General features: G+C 39.6%; 1 protein-coding gene and 1 pseudogene across 2 annotated transcripts in view; both read right to left on the bottom strand.

The window, feature by feature from the left end:
* Positions 1-11,235, bottom strand: part of Epg5 (ectopic P-granules autophagy protein 5 homolog) — a 109,193-nt gene extending 97,958 nt beyond the window's left edge. Inside the window, exon 1 of one of the 2 annotated variants that reach the window (XM_010616582.3) lies at positions 11,064-11,235. In XM_010616582.3, the coding sequence (XP_010614884.1) occupies positions 11,064-11,126 (63 nt within the window). In that variant the 5' untranslated portion in view covers positions 11,127-11,235. The remainder of the gene's footprint in view (positions 1-11,063) is intronic. The other variant, XM_010616581.3, reaches the window with a different exon arrangement.
* A 4,093-nt stretch (positions 11,236-15,328) lies between these two features.
* Positions 15,329-15,452, bottom strand: LOC117283808 (annotated as a pseudogene).
* Positions 15,453-16,408: the final 956 nt, after the last annotated feature.

Genomic DNA, 16,408 nt, shown 5'->3' with positions numbered 1-16,408 from the left:
CAGGTGAATGGTGTGTGAATAAACCTCAATAAATCTGTTAAAAATAAAGATTAAAAGAATAAGTTAAGAAATGAATGAAAAGGAAATGAAGAACAGAATATAGAATAGAGGAACCTAGTTTTTTAAATTTTATTTTCTCTTAAACTATATTTGGAATGTTAAATGCTAGGAGAGAGAGAGGGCTCAGAAGATGCACTCATAAAATGGACAACACGAACTTGGCTTAGCAAACCCTATCTCCACTGATCCACAGGCCACCCCAAGACTTCTTCTGCACCCTGTCCCTTGGGCAGTTTTTAACCTCCTTTTGTCCCAAACACTACTCCCAACCCACACCATTCAGATCCACCTTCCCAGGAAAACTCACAACCATAATAGCAACAGTTAAGATAGTTAGATAATCAATGAAGAAACTTTCTTTTTTTTTAACCTTTTATCCTCCAGGAAGAACACATAGCCTATGTTTAGGGTTTTATTTTCCATGTGGATGGAACTCACTCATCTGGGTTTCAAAAGTAGAACCAAAGACAATTCTCCACCCTTACCTATGTTAGAGGAGTACCAGCTGGTAATGGAATTTAAGATGAAGAAATTACTGAATTATCCAACAAATATTTATACAAACAATGTGCTCTGGCACACTCAAAAATTTATCTTTACATGTTTCTCAGAAAGCACAAGGAAGACCAACAAATTCAGAAGAAACTGAACTTTTATGCCTGAATATAAATCTATCTTATATTTAAAATGTAAAATACAGGGCTGGGGATTTAGCTCAGTGGTTCTGCCGCCTGCCTCGCAAGCACAATGGTCCTGAGTTCAATCCCCAGTACCCCCAAAAAAGGAAAATTCATTTCATATAAATGTTATTTAGCCGGGCATGGTGGCGCATGCCTGTAATCCCAGCATTCAGGAGGCTGAGGCAGGAGGATCGCTGTGAGTTCAAGACCAGCCTGGGCTACATAGTGAGTTCCAGATCAGTCTCAACTACAAAGTGAGACCTTGTCTCAAAAAACCAAAAAAAAAAAAAAAACAAATGTTATTTTATTTTGTGATGCTAAGGACTGAACATATGGCCTTATGCACACGAGGCAAGTAGTCTTACCACTGAGCTACATCCCCAGCTCAAAGCTGGTTTCATTTAAAACAGGCCTGTTGGTGGATACCTGTAATCCCAGCTACTCAGAAGGCTAAGGCAGAAGATTGAAAGTTTAAGGCCAGAATGGACAACTTAGCAAAACCCACTTGCAAAAAAATTTTTAAAGTTTTCTAACATGCTGAGATTATATAGCTCAGTGGTCAACTGTGACCCCAAGTTCAATCCCCAGGGCTGAAGAAAAAAAAAATTCCATTTCCCTAAAACAAACCAAAAGCCAGTTTCCAATTACTTTGACTACTTTAAGTAAGTAGTGATAAAGATACATGAGGACATACTGTATACATAATAATCATTACAGATTGTGAAATAAAAGTTAAACTTCAGAGGACCGTAATATTGATCATGCTCAATGCAGGCTGTGAAGAGTTAATCCCACAATTGTCTTGTTTACAGAAGTGAGTCTGGCTGAAGCCTACATTCAAGGTCTGAGTAGCTTGCACCCAAATTCCATTCCCACAACTAAACCCTCAGACCAGAGGGACAATGTTCTAGTTACAACCATACATTTTGTCTATTCTGTTCCTAAAGTGAGAATGCTTTGTCTTGTCATTATGAGCCTTGTTTACATTAATTTCCATAGAAACCACAGAGTCACTTTTACCCCAAATGATTGCCAATAAAAGTCAGTGCCTGGGCCTGGCCAGCGCCTTGGTCAGTTGCTCCGGCATTGGGCATCCTAGCACCTGGCTCTCTCTTGTGTATTCTTTCTCAAGCCTGCATCATACACTGGGCAGGTGGGTACTGGAACCTGATTACAGGGGTCTCTGACATGAAGCAACTCCATACATGTCAACTCAATGTATTATCAAGCCAAAATGCTTATAATTTTAAGCAAAAGACACTTTTTACAATTAAAAATGACTAAGCAGATCAAGAAGAATCTATAGTTCTTTATTTTTTAACCTCATAAGTTACACATTGGAAGAGAGACAATCTTAAAGTCATTCAATGGGGAAAAGTACAATTGGGAAATTATATAGAAATGAAAATCAATAATAAACAGAAAAACATACTTAACTACACATTACAATACATGTGCCCAGAAAGGGGGTGGCTTACAAAGAACACACGACAATTACCAACAGTTATATCTCCAGGAGATAGAATTCTGGGCATTTCATTTCTGGGCTGTACATTTCTGTTTGTGTGTTTGCGTGTGTGTGTGTATTTATACATACATACCTTTTTTAGAAATGACAAAAAAGCAGAGAAGTATGTAATCATAAAAAATGTTATCTTTACATTCTTGAAAAGCAAATGGGAAGTTTCTACTCATTAAGTAAAATTACAATTTTCCTTTCTTAAATCAAGTATTGCTTCTCAAATAATGATGGTTCAATTTTCCCTTTTTATACAATACCTGTCATTAGATTATTTTAAAGGGACATGTCTGTTTATCATTTATGTCTCTACCCCAAGCAGGTAGCACAATGCCTGGCACAGAATGAATTTCAGATAGGGGCAAGGAGAGTAAACCAGCACAACTATCTGATCAAAACTCTCAGGAGAAATTTTCCCAACTCTTTGGGATACACAAGACTCCACACCAGTAGAAAAGCTTCAGCGGGACAAATGAGATTACACATTTTGCTATGAATACTAATTCTACTTTTCTCTGGCTACTTTTTTTTTTTTTTTTTTGGTGTTTCTCTTACCAGTCTTATTTCCTGCATGAGCAGTATTTTGCTTGCCTTTATAAGATACAGTATCTACAACTGCCAACTCACACCATTTCCCATGTCTTCACTGTCTTAAAAAAACCCCAATCCCTCACCCTGATTTCACGATTCCCCTCTTAGAAATTCCCCCAATGAGCCCGGAGTGGTGGCACAGGCCTGTAATTCCAGCACTTGGGAGGCTGTGGGAAGAAGACTGCCCCAAGTTCAAGCCCAGACTGGACTACAACATACTGAGTTCAAGAACAGCCTGAACTGCGTAGCAAAAACCTAAACAAATGTTTGCTTGTCCTATAATCCTTGACTACTGGTAAATTCTTTAACCACCTACTTCACCTATGCTACCTGCATGGCAAAGGGCACTACCTTCCTGCTCACTCTCATACTCCTTTGCTTGTGAATGTCTAACAGACTTTCATTTCGAAATTAACATATCCAAAACTGAATTCCTGATTTTCCCCCCAAAACCTGTTCTACGCACTGCCTTCCCCATCTTAAGACTTCCCTGATTATTCTCACGTCTCATGTCCAAACCTTAGCAAATCCTCTTCCTTCACATCTCAAACACTTCTCTCCAACTCCACCTCTGCAACTCTGCTTGGAGCCACCACCACCAATCTCACTTGAATAATTCCAAATCTCTTAGATGGTCTCCTTGCTTCCATCCCTGCCCTTTACAGTCTATTCTCAACAAAGCAAGCACACAATCCCTTAAAGCATACAGTGGGTCATGTCACTCTGCCCAAAACATAGGTAAAAGTGTATGTCACATCTCAGTCCATCCTAGCAATCACTAGATGCTCTATTAAATTGTTGCCATTCAGAATTTAATATTAACTATAAAAATACTTTCCATGATTACAAATTTCTCTACTTTTGCAAAGCTCCAATCTAAGACACTGTTCCTAATAGGGTATCATGGTGGTGCACACATGTAATCCCAACACATGGGAGATTGAGGCAGAAAGGATCACAAGTTCAAGGACAGCCTGAGCTACCCTGCAAATTCAAAGCCAGCATGAGATACACAAGGAGACACCCCCACCTCCACCACAGTTTTAAAAGAAAAAAAAAGCTGTGCCAGGGATTTAGCTCAGCCTGGCAAGCACAAGGTCCTGAGTTCAATCCCCGGTACCAAATTGCCAAGATCAATGAAATCAGGATCCCCAGAGTTTGGGTGTACTTTAACAAAGAATGATACTTAAAGAATGAACACATTATTAGGACTATCACTCAAATATCAGGCAATGAGCACCAGATACCTAGCCATGCACAGCCTAGTAACATGAAATCAACTACCAGATGATTAGCACTGAGGAATGTAGAAGCCACTCAACTGTCTAAAGACAACAGCACATGACACTAACCACTTCCTGAACAGTGCCTTAGAACTTCTTTATGGCTCTGTAAATGGTTGCCAAGTTATATCACAAATGATAAAGCTTTCATTAATGTAGGACTTTGAAACCATGGCCAAACCATAGCCAGCATTAAGAAATGCATCTATTTACTCTAAAATAATTAATTTTCTTAAATTGACAAGTATAAGGGCCTTGGGTGTTGGCTGGACTTCATTTTATCATACTACTCAGAAAATTTTTATTAGAATATATTTTTAAGTGACAAAGCTTTGAAATATGCTTCAGTACTGGCATTTAGTTCTTAATTCAAAAAACAATTATCAAGTCACTGCAGGAGCTATGAAGGGTACTGGAAACAAGAAAGTCCCTTCCTTTGTGAGTTCACAATCTAAGGGAGAAAAGGAAAGTTGGCAAAGAAACTACAAGTGAGATAAGGGGCACAAGGGCAAGCACAGTGTTACTGGAGGAAAGAACAACACAAAGCTGATAAGGAAAAGCTTCCAGTAGTAAGCGTTGCTTAAGCTAAGAAATAATAAATGAGCAGTCATTAGTTGGATGAAGAGGGGCTACAAGTGTTAGGGCAGAGGAAGCAGTACGTGCAAAGGCCCTGAAGCAGAAGAAAAGGACTAATCAGTGATGGTGAACCTTCTAGAGCTTTCAATGATACACAGCAGCCCAGCACGGCATATGTACCACAGATTCACCACCACTGACACATACGGTTAGAAACAAAAGAGAGTGGTTTGATAGAACTAAACTAAGGAGGTCCCTAATTAATGCTTTGAACTCTAGCCTCTGGGGGATGGGAAACCTCTGAAAGATTCTGAGAGTGTCAGGATCAGTTTTGGGTTGGGGGGAGTGTTGCTGTTTAGTTGGTTTTGTTTGTTTTGTTTTGTTAGTTTTTTGAGACAGGGTCTCACTACATAGTTCATGCTGGCCTTGGGTTCACTATAGAGCCAAAGCTGGCCTTGAACTAATAGCCTCTTGCCTCAGCCACCCAAGTGCTGAAATTACAAGCATGTACTTCCATACCCAGTTTTGTTTTTAAAAATATTAATCCAGATTCAGGTTAGAGAATGGACAGGAAGAATGAATGTCAAGAGGCAAAATCCCAAAGAATCCTTTCTGGAGGAAGGTCATGGAAGCTAAAAGGACAAAAATGGATAGAACTAAGAGGCTATTTAGGAAATAAAATTGGCAAGATTTAGTGACTGTATTTGGAGAGTAAGGAAAAATTGTGTGTCATAGGTTTCTGGTTTGACAAAATGAATCCAAAGTGAAGGTCTCTTCAAAATTGTTAAGAAAGAAAATGGCAGAGTGGTGATCAATAGCAAATTTCAGTCTCTCCAAGATCCAGAATGCAGACAGTGGAAAATAACAATTTGTCAAATGAAAAAAGAGAAGCAGATCACCAGGAATTGAGAAGGAACTGATGGAAAAAACCAGAAAATACAGAGAATTTGGAGAAATGGTCCACAACTCAGAAAAAGAAGGAAACAATATGAACTCTCCCTGGCTCTTGCAGCCCATGAGAAGTGGAACTGGGCTCCCTGAAAGCAAAGTAAGCACCCATGACTGGGAGATTCAGGGAGAAGTAGCAGTGGAGTATACTGCCTTCACGAACTGCAAAAACAACATGGGACTTTGCTCTAAGGGGAGCACTTCCCACTAAGAAAAACCCAAGTCCCCACAGATTCACTACAAAATTCTACAAGAACTTCAGGGAAGACCTAACACCAATATGCCTCAAACTCTTTAATGAAATTTAAAAGGAAGCAGTACTCCCAAAGTCATTCCTAGAAACTACCATTACTCTAATTACAAAAAAGGACACAAGATAAAAGAGAACTATAGGCCAATCTCTTTAATGAACACTAATGGAAAAATCTCCAATAAGGTATTGACAAACAATGCAACAAATCATTAAAAAGATCATACCTTTGGATCAAGTAAGCTTCATCCCAGGGATACAGGGATGGTTCAACATATGCACATCAGTAAATGTAATACACCAAATAAACAAAAGCAAGGAGAAAATTCTCATGATTATCTCAACAGATGCAGAAAAAGCATCTGACAAAATCCAACTTCCATTCATAAAAACTTTGAAGAAAACAGATATAAAAGGACCTTAACTCAATCTAACAAAAGCCATTCATGATGAAACAACAGTCAACATCGTATTAAATGGGGAAAAGCTGAAAGCTTCCCTCTAAAATCAAGAACAAAACAAAGATGTCTGTTATCACAACTACTATTCAGAGAAGTTCTTGAAACAGTACAGCAATCACACATGAGAAAAAAATTAAAGGAATATGAGTAGGAAAGGAAGAAGTCAAATTACACAGTATTTGCAGATGACATGATCCTCTACATAGAAGACCAAAAAAATTCATCAAAAGATTCCTAGAATAACCAAATTCAGCAACATAGCAGGATACAAAGTCAATAAACAAAAATTACAGCATTCCTGTACAATAATAATAAACTCACCAAAAAAGAAATTAGGGAAACAATACCTTTCACAATAGCATCAGGAACAATTAAATACCTAGGAATTAATCTAACCAAGGAAGTGAAAGGGTTCTACAACAGTATTCTTAAAAAGGAGATTTAAGAGAACATCAGAAAATGGAAAGATATCCTCTGTTTCTGAATAGATAGAACCAATATAGCCAAATGGCCATACTTTCAAAACTAATATATGGATTTAATGCATAGAATTCCTCATACAATTAGAGACAATGGTCCTAAAATTCAGGTATGTAACCTGAAGAGACTAATAGCAAAAGCAATCCTAGGCAACAAGGCAAGGCAGGAAGCATCACAATTTTAGACTTCAAGTTATACTATAAAGCCACAGTGATTAAAAACAGCATGGTTTTGTCAGGTGGGAAAAAAAAGACATGTGTACCAATGGAACAGAATATAAGATATGGAGACAACTCTAAGCACATTCTTTATCAAAGGGGCCCAGAACTTATACTGAAGGAAAGATAGCCTCTAATAAACGGTGCTGGGAAAAGTGGCTTTCCACATGTAGACGACTGAACTAGACCCGTATCTCTCACCATGTACTAAACTAAAATCAAAATGGATCAAAGATCTAAATATTAACACAGAGGACTGGGGATGTAGCTCATCAGTACAGCACCTGCCTGGCAAGCACAAGGCCCTGGGTCCAATTCCAAGTACCAAAAAAATAACATCACGTAGAATAGAATAGAATCACTTAATCTGCTGGAAGATAAAATAGGTAGAACTCTTAAAGACATAGCCATAGGCAAAGACTTTCTAGATAGAATCCCAATTGTACAGAGATATACATGAATCAACACATGGAATCATGGGCTGGGTTTTAGCTCAGTGCCCCTCCCCACCGCCTGCCTCGAAAATGCAAGGTCCCGAGTTCCATCCCTGGTACCCCCCCCAAAAAAAATTATCAACAAATGGGACCATACGGAACTTTGAGGGGGAGGGTCCATATGGAATTAAAAAGCTTCTGCACAGCAAAGGAAACTATCAAAAGAATGAAGAGATAACCTACAGAATGGTAAAAAATATTTTGCCAGCAGCCACTCCTCAGAGGACTAATATCTGGAATATAAAAATAATTCAAAAAAACGAGAATCTCCAAAATAAAAGACCCAATCAAAAAAATGGGCAACTAAAATGAAGACATGTCTCAAAAGAAGAAAATATAAATGGCCAATAAATACATGACAAAATGTTCAGCCTCTCTGGCCATTACACACAAATCTGCAAGGTGTGGTAGCACATACCTGTAATCCCAGCACTGGGAAGGCCAAAGCAGGACTTCTGAGTTTGAGGCCTGCCTGAGCTACATAGTGAATTCAAGGACAGCCAGAACTGCCTAGCAAGTCCCTATCTCAAAAAAAAAAAAAAAAAAAAAAAAAAAAAAAAAAAAAAAAAAAAAAAAAAAAAAAAACAGGGTGTGGTGGCACATGCCTGTATCCCAGCACTCGGCGGGGAGGCTGAGGCAGAAGGATCGCTGTGAGTTCGAGACCAGCCTGGGATATATAGTGAGTTCCAGGTCAGTCTCAACTACATAGTGAGCCCCTGTGTAAAAAATCCAAAAAAGAACACTGAGACTCCATTACTCTAGAAAGAATGGCTATCATCAAAAAATCAGGTAACAACAAGTTCTGGTAAGGGTTCAGGGGAAAAAGAAATATTTCCTTATTGTTGGTGGCAATGTAAACTAGTGAAACCACTACAGAAATCAGTAACATAGTTCAAAAAACTGAAACAAATTCCATTCCACCCAGCTATTCTCCTTCTAGGTATACACCCAAAAAGATTTAAAGTAATCATATTACAGCGATACATACAACCCACAATTATAGCAACACCATTCAAAATATCTAAATCTTAGAAGTGGCCCTATGACCGTCAGATAAATGGATGAATGGAAAGGGACAATGTGCTGGGGTTTTGGTTGGCGTGGTTTTTGGTTTTTTTGAGACAAGAGCTCAACATGTTAATTCAGATTGTCCTTGAACTCACATGATCTTCCTACTTCAGGCTCCCAAGTATTGGGATTACAGGCGTGTGCCACCATGCCTGGCTAAAAATGCGGTATTTATATACCAGAGAGTATTAATCTGTCACAATGAAGTTGATAAACTTGAGTCATCTGTAGGAAATGGAGGCACCTTGAGACCATAAGGTTAAGGGAAGACATACAAGCTGATGGTTGCACTGTTTCTCTTAAATGAGAAATACAAAACAGAAATAAAGAGCAAAATAAAAGAAAAAAATAAGAGGGAGAAAAAAGAGATGAAAGTAGGGGGAAGTAGAGTAGGGGAAAAAGGAAGCCAGGAGGGAAGGCAAGAGGATGTAGAAAGAAGTTGTATTAGGTATATATACCATTCCTCATAATGAATGTAATCATTAGACACTACAAGTCTGCATTATAAAATTTTTTTAATTATCATATATTTGTACAGCAATGCTGCCTGAAATGTGTCAATAAAATAATTGGCTTTTCGTGAGTAATTTAAAAGCGTAAGATTTTTAATTTAAAAATTCCCTTACACAAAATAACTTGAACAGATCCCTTCTACTGTTTTACATTTATAACATTCTATCTATGGGCAGATAGATATATATGAAATAATTATGAAACTACTGGAGAGTCACGATTTCTGGCTTTAACCTGAGTTTTCTTTCTAACTAGATGATTTGGGTCTATCATTTAACGTCTGTAAACTTTGGTTTCATCTTTTGTTTGGAGAAAACTAGAAGTTAAGATTCTGTTTTCGACAGATAATGGGTATGTATATACTTGGCTCTGCGTTCAGTGATCCTATGTATGACTGGCCAGTGACTATTTTTTCTTCCCCTGCTGCCTGGATAGTCATTTGCCAAACCAAAACAAAACAAAATCATTTTTCTTAATAACATCTGTGCCTTTAATCCCAGCCCTCGGAGATTTACTACACCAAAGAGTAACACTTTGCAGACCTGGGTACACTGATGTGCTTAACTCCATATAGCTTTATAAAAAGTCATCATAGTAAAAAGGATGACTACAGTTTATTAAATACGGTACCTATGCTCACACATTAAAATTTTGTTCCCATGAAAAAAATCAGATTACGGCATCAGAACCTGCCCTGGAACATAATCCACTTCTAAGAAAGGAAATTCACTGTACTTGTCATACCATCGTCATTGTTTCCTTCATGTAAATTCTATTCCAGGTAAAGCCTTTCAGGGGTCCGCTATATTAAATATACAGATCAAAATGAAAATCCAGACTCCATCTAAGAGCAAATCAGTTTAAAACCACACTAATGCTGCATGTAATCTAACCAGGTAGCAGGGTTACTACTGTGAAAGTCCTGCCCCTAAATTAACATCCAGACATTCATGCCGTATCGTAAACAACCAGGACAATGATAAATAAATAGCAGCATCAGTGGGCCCTGAATTTTCAAAGTGAAGAAGATTAGCACATCACTACAGTTTACTTTATAGCTCTCTCTCTATATATAAAATTGCTACACACACACACACACACACAAAAAAAAAAAAAACCCAATCGTCATTGTTTCCTTCATGTAAATTCTATTCCAGGTAAAGCCTTTCAGGGGTCCGCTATATTAAATATACAGATCAAAATGAAAATCCAGACTCCATCTAAGAGCAAATCAGTTTAAAACCACACTAATGCTGCATGTAATCTAACCAGGTAGCAGGGTTACTACTGTGAAAGTCCTGCCCCTAAGTTAACATCCAGACATTCATGCTGTATCGTAAACAACCAGGACAATGATCAATAAATAGCAGCATCAGTGGGCCCTGAATTTTCAAAGTGAAGAAGATTGGCACATCACTACAGTTTACTTTATAGCTCTCTCTATATATATAAAATTGCTACACACACACACACACAAAAAAAAAACAAACAAACAAACAAAAAAAAAACTTCTCCACACACAGAGGTCCAGTCCTTCTTTACGCATGGGAGGGACGGAAAATGTTTCCACGTTACAAAGGTGAAAAGAGGGAGTCGGAGATGGGACTGGGAGAAAAAATGGCTGCTTCACAGCAGGAAACCAGGCCTCGGGGAAGAAAGGCAAGGAGGGAGCAAAAAAAGAAGAGCCCAGTGAGGTCAGAGCCAAGCAGAAGGTAAAGTGAGCTCCTGAAAAAGTGTGGTACGCGGACGTGGAAGAGGAATGAGTGCAGAGCCGACGTCAACGGGTGGTGGGATCAACCACTGGAAGGAGGCGGAGGATACAAACTCGAGGAATGCGAGTAGAACTATCTGGAGAGGGCAGAAAGAGAGACGGAAGCAGAGCGCACAGGACAAGGCCTTGGTAGGGCGGGCAGGATCCTCACCTTGGGTTTAGTCCGGCTGGTCTTGGCCTTGGCCCGGCGCTGGGGCTTCACGGCCTCGGCCATAGACTCTGCCTCCGAGCTGTCGGCGTTTGTTTTGGTCAAAACCCTGCGCTTCACATAGCCTCCCCTGTTCCGGCCACCTGGAGGTCACATGAGCGGATCTCCACCAATCGCCGACAGAAGGCGGCAACTCGGAGATTCTACGGGCCGCGAGGTGGGTCAAACCAAGCCAGGAAGCATTTTCACTGGCGGAGTGCGGCCCCGCCCCTGTCTAGGCCACGCCCCCCGTTCCCCATCCCCTTCCAAAGTGAAGAGATTCTCCGCTCGAGCTCCGCTCTGCTGTAGGCTGAATGGTTCTTAGTAGGTGAAGGGAACGGTTCTCCCTGCTGATCAGACCCAGTCATCTTCAATTTAGATCGTCACTGCGCTCAAGGAAAGAAACCGAAACCCTTCAGAAGTGCACTTCATTTTATTCTGCTCTTTAGAATGATAAAGCCTGCCAGGCGACTCACGCATAACCCCAGCACTCTAGAGAGTGGAGGCAGTGGGATCGCGAGTTTGAGGGTAGCCTGGACTACTTACTGATTCTGAGGTCAATCCACCGACCAATTTGTAGAACCCTGCCTCAAAAGAAAGGGGGGAGGGTGATGTCACGGAAATTAATTTTTTTTCGTTGGTTAGTGTTTTTGTTTTTTGTTTTTGCTTTGTTGTGTTAGTCCTTAGAGACAGGGATCTCGCTGTGTTACCCTAGATTGTCCTCGAACTCGTGATCCTGCTTCTGCCTCTGTAGTGCCAGGATTGTTATGGCGAGCACCTCTGTGTCTACCTTTTGAAACTAAGATAGTCTTTCTTGTTTTTTATTTTTGTTTTTAGTTTTGATAAAATATGTACCAGATTTACCTCCAATACTGTGTAGTAATTTTCCTACAACTTTGAGAATTTCAGCTACTTTATAATCTCATACTATGGCATTACAGCATTGAATATGACTATGATACATAAATCAGCCAGGGTCTGATACAGCGTTTGTTATCACAGGGGTTCCATGAAAGCTGCTCAATTCAGGAAGCAGCCCTGGGTTGATTTCCTCTAAGTTTTGTTTTTGCTTTGTTGTGTTAGTCCTTAGAGACAGGGATCTCGCTGTGTTACCTAGATTGTCCTCGAACTCGTGATCCTGCTTCTGCCTCTGTAGTGCCAGGATTGTTATGGCGAGCACCTCTGTGTCTACCTTTTGAAACTAAGATAGTCTTTCTTGTTTTTTATTTTTGTTTTTAGTTTTGATAAAATATGTACCAGATTTACCTCCAATACTGTGTAGTAATTTTCCTACAACTTTGAGAATTTCAGCTACTTTATAATCTCATACTATGGCATTACAGCATTGAATATGACTATGATACATAAATCAGCCAGGGTCTGATACAGCGTTTGTTATCACGGGGGTTCCATGAAAGCTGCTCAATTCAGGAAGCATCCCTGGGTTGATTTCCTCTACACCTCCCTTAACGCCCTTAGAAAAATGCCATTTTATGGTCTCTGTTGCCACCTGATGGCAATTCTCCAGTAGTAAACCCTTTTTCAGGGGATTTCTGAGAAGTCATTCATTCTACAAATACTGCAGTTCACTACTTCCTGTATGTCTCTCTGCAGGAAGCATTTCTTCGTTTTCTATTACAAAATATATTTTGTAAAATTGAAAGTAATCATGTTACTTCTAAATTCAGTTTCTTGAGACAGCTTACAGAACAAGCAACTACCAAAAATTGTGCACTCTCCTTAGATGGAGCCTCTTGCATTAACAGATTTTTATTCTCATAGGCAGCAAAAAATTAGATTTGTCCCTTTCGTAATTGTCACTTTTTTAAGTTAAATTAGTTATAGAAATACTTATATGTATCACCAAAGCACCAGACATATAAGTATGGCCCACTCATACATTGTGGCACTGACATTTCTGAGTGTGTAACCCCATATTCCAAAGGCCAGCATTTCCTTGTCTCAGGGCTCCATTTGGCCACATGCATGGCAGGCTTAGGCAGTCTTCTACCAGTGACACATGGAGGTTGGCATATCAATATAGCTATGGGTTGAATTGTGTCACCTCCCCAAGTTGATATGATGAAGCCCAAACCCCTAGAATGTACCCTTATTTGGACAGGGCATATTTACAAAGGTAACCAAGTTAAAATGAGATCATAAGGATAGCTCCCTGATCCAACATGACTGTTGTCCTTTAAAGAGGGGACAATTTGGACTCAGGAAATGCATAGAAGAAAGGTGTTGGAGGAAAAAAATGAACAGAAAAAATGGTCATCTACAATGCAAAAAATAAGGTTGAGAACAGATCTTTTCTGCACAGTCCTCAGAATGAAGCAGCCCTGACTACACCTTGATACTGGACCTCTAAAACAATAAATTTCTGATGTTTAAGCCACTGTTGTAGTCAGGGTTTGCAAAGGACTATATTTAATACAGGACACATAATTTATAGTATTATTTTATAATATTCACCAAAAATGTCAAATGCAGAGGGATGCAAGAGATCTGTCCACATACTAGAGACCTGAAGAATCCAGCCCAGGGCCTGGATCCCATGGCAATGCCCCACACAAGTCCAAGGCCAGGAGCCCGAGGTAATGTCCTCCATGAGTCCAGCCAGAGGCCTAGAGCCCATGGCAATGTCCCATGAAAGTCCATATTGAGGATCTGTACCGGGAAGATTCAAAGGCCAACAGTGGAAGCTAGAAAGCCTGCTCCACTGAGGTAAAGGATCTCTGCCACCAGGCTGAGGAATCTGCACTGGAGCCAGGAGGCGACACTCAAGGTGAAGATCAGAGCTCCCCTGATTCAAACAGCAGCCATTACCAGTTTTAGCAAGGACCTGAGCTCCAATGATAAGGAGAACAGTCACATGCACACCAGGAACATCAGCCGCAGCAAGGTTCTCCAGGAATATCAACGGCATAAGATCTTCCTCTCGGGTTTTCTTTTTATGCCTTTGAAAACAATCCACAGGTAAGTCTTCTACACCCAGAACCACACTGACTCAGTTCTGCTGGGCATTCCAAGTTGACTGTTACCTAATCCACCACAGGTACCCAGTTTATGGTACCTTTTAGAACCAGTCTAATAAATCAATACAAACACCCAGTTCCCTCACCCCTTGGTTGGACAAACTCTGAGGCCTATATTCTGTGTTGTTTCCCAGAGTTCTCCAGAGGAATTAAGCCTTAGTTTCCCTTTGCAGCAACCTATGTAGTAGTATACTCCTTTTTCACTTCCTTTTCTTCCCTTTCTCATTTCCCGTTGCATAACTGGTGTTTTCTGAGTTCACCTCCTAAATGACTTGACCTCAAGTCCTTTCCTTAGGGCCTCTTTCTGGGGCACCTCAAACTAAGTCATCTGGTATCACCAGTGGTCCACTGGAGTATCGTGCTGGGATTCTCTGCAATTACTCTCTACCGAGCCAGACAACAAAGGGTTTCACTGGAAGTGCAACAGTGATGCTATCTGTGCTGCAGCATCACAATGACTGAGGCCTCCGCTTTGAGAGACCAGGGTGGAATAGAGGTGGAAGGACTCATGCAACATCACTAGCATTTAAAGACACAGAGGCAAGGGTAGTTCTAAAGAAAATAAAGTGTTGGTTGTTGCTGCCCTGAAGAACATCACAAGCTCAGGTCACTCAGAAAAGCTGTTAGGAGAGCATATGAAGAGAGGCAAAGATGTTGAACATTATTTTATGTATTTATTTGCTGCTTTTACTTCTTTGAAAAATGTTTGTTCATTTCAGATGCCCATTTTTTTGAATTGCGTCTTTATATTTAAGGGGCCTAATTTTTTTAAGTTCTTTATATATTCTAGATAATAGTCCTATGTCTGAGGAGCAGCTGGTAAAAATTTTTTTCCACATTGTAGGTTGTCTCTTAGCTCTGTTGGTGGTTTCTTTTGTAGTGCAGAAGCTTTTTAATAAGATGATATCCCACTTGTTGATTCTTTGTGCTAGTTCTCATGCTACTTAGGATTTGTTCATAAAGTTTTTTCCTATGCCAATGTCTTTGAGAGTTCTACCTAACTTACCTTCCAGCAAGTTAAGTGTTTCTTTTTTAATATTTATATCTTTAATCCACTTGGATTTTAGTTTAGTGCATGGTGAAAGATAAGGGTCTAGTTTTAATCTTTGGCAAATTGAAATCCAGTTTTTCCAACACCATTTATTAAAGAGTTTATCTTTCCTCCAGTGAGGATGGTTGGCTTTGTCAAAGATGGGGTAGTTGAGTACATCTGGAGCTGTTTCTGTATCTTCCAATCTATTCTACTAATTCTCAGGTCTTTTTCTGCTAAGAACAGACACTACACTTGATCTTACCCAAAAGGCCAAGAAACGATCTCAGGTCGTTTTCTTTGCCATGACCATGCTGTTTTTATCACAGTGGCTTTGTAGTATAGTTTCAAATTGGGAATTGTTATAGCCACTGCCATGTCTCTGTTGCCTAGAATTGCTTTTGCTGTTCTAGGTCTCTTCTGGTTCCACATGAATTTTTGGATTATTTTCTCTAGTTCTGTGAAATATACTGTTGGAATTTCAATCAATACTGCATTAAATCTGTATAGCAGTTTTGGTAGTATGGTCATTTTCACTATGTTGATTCTTCCTACCCAGGAGCAGGGGATATCTTTCCATTTTCTCATATCCTCTTTGATCTCTTTTTTCAGAGAGCTATAGTTTTCAGTGTAGAGGTCTTTTGCTTCTTTCATTAGATTGATTCCTAGATACTTCATTTTTTTGTATGCAATTGTGAAAGGAATTATTTCCCTAATTTCTCTCTCAGTGAGTCTGTTGTGTACAAGAAGGCTATTGATTTTTGAGTGTTGACCTTGTACCCAAGTACTGTGTTGAAAGTGTCAATTAAGTCTAGAAGTGTTGGGCAGATTTTTGGGCGTCTTCTATGTAGAGTGTCATATCATCAGCAAATAATGACAGCTTAACTTCTCCCTTTCCTATCTTTATTGCTTTAATTTCTTTCTCATGTCTAATTGCTGTGGCTAATGTTTCCAGACCTATATTGAACAGGAGTGGTGATAGTGGGCATCTTGTCTTGTTCCTAATTTTTTTTTTAATTTTATTGAGTTTATTGGTACATTTTAGGGATACAGTACAGTTACATTCATTGTTGGGATCATGTACCTTTACATGGCAAGTCTTGATTCTCATTTTTTCCCCTTACCTCTGCCCTCCCTTCACCCCCTCCTCCCCTCCCCATCTACAAACACTTTATTTTCATCTTTTCATTCTCTCACATTTTTTTCTTTTCCCTTTTTGTTCTTCCCCTACGCATCACACC

The sequence above is a fragment of the Fukomys damarensis genome, unplaced genomic scaffold, assembly GCF_012274545.1.
Source record: "Fukomys damarensis isolate Sample0158 unplaced genomic scaffold, DMR_v1.0_HiC HiC_scaffold_30, whole genome shotgun sequence".
Lineage (NCBI taxonomy): Eukaryota > Metazoa > Chordata > Mammalia > Rodentia > Bathyergidae > Fukomys > Fukomys damarensis.
This window is presented reverse-complemented; position numbering and strand designations above follow the sequence as displayed.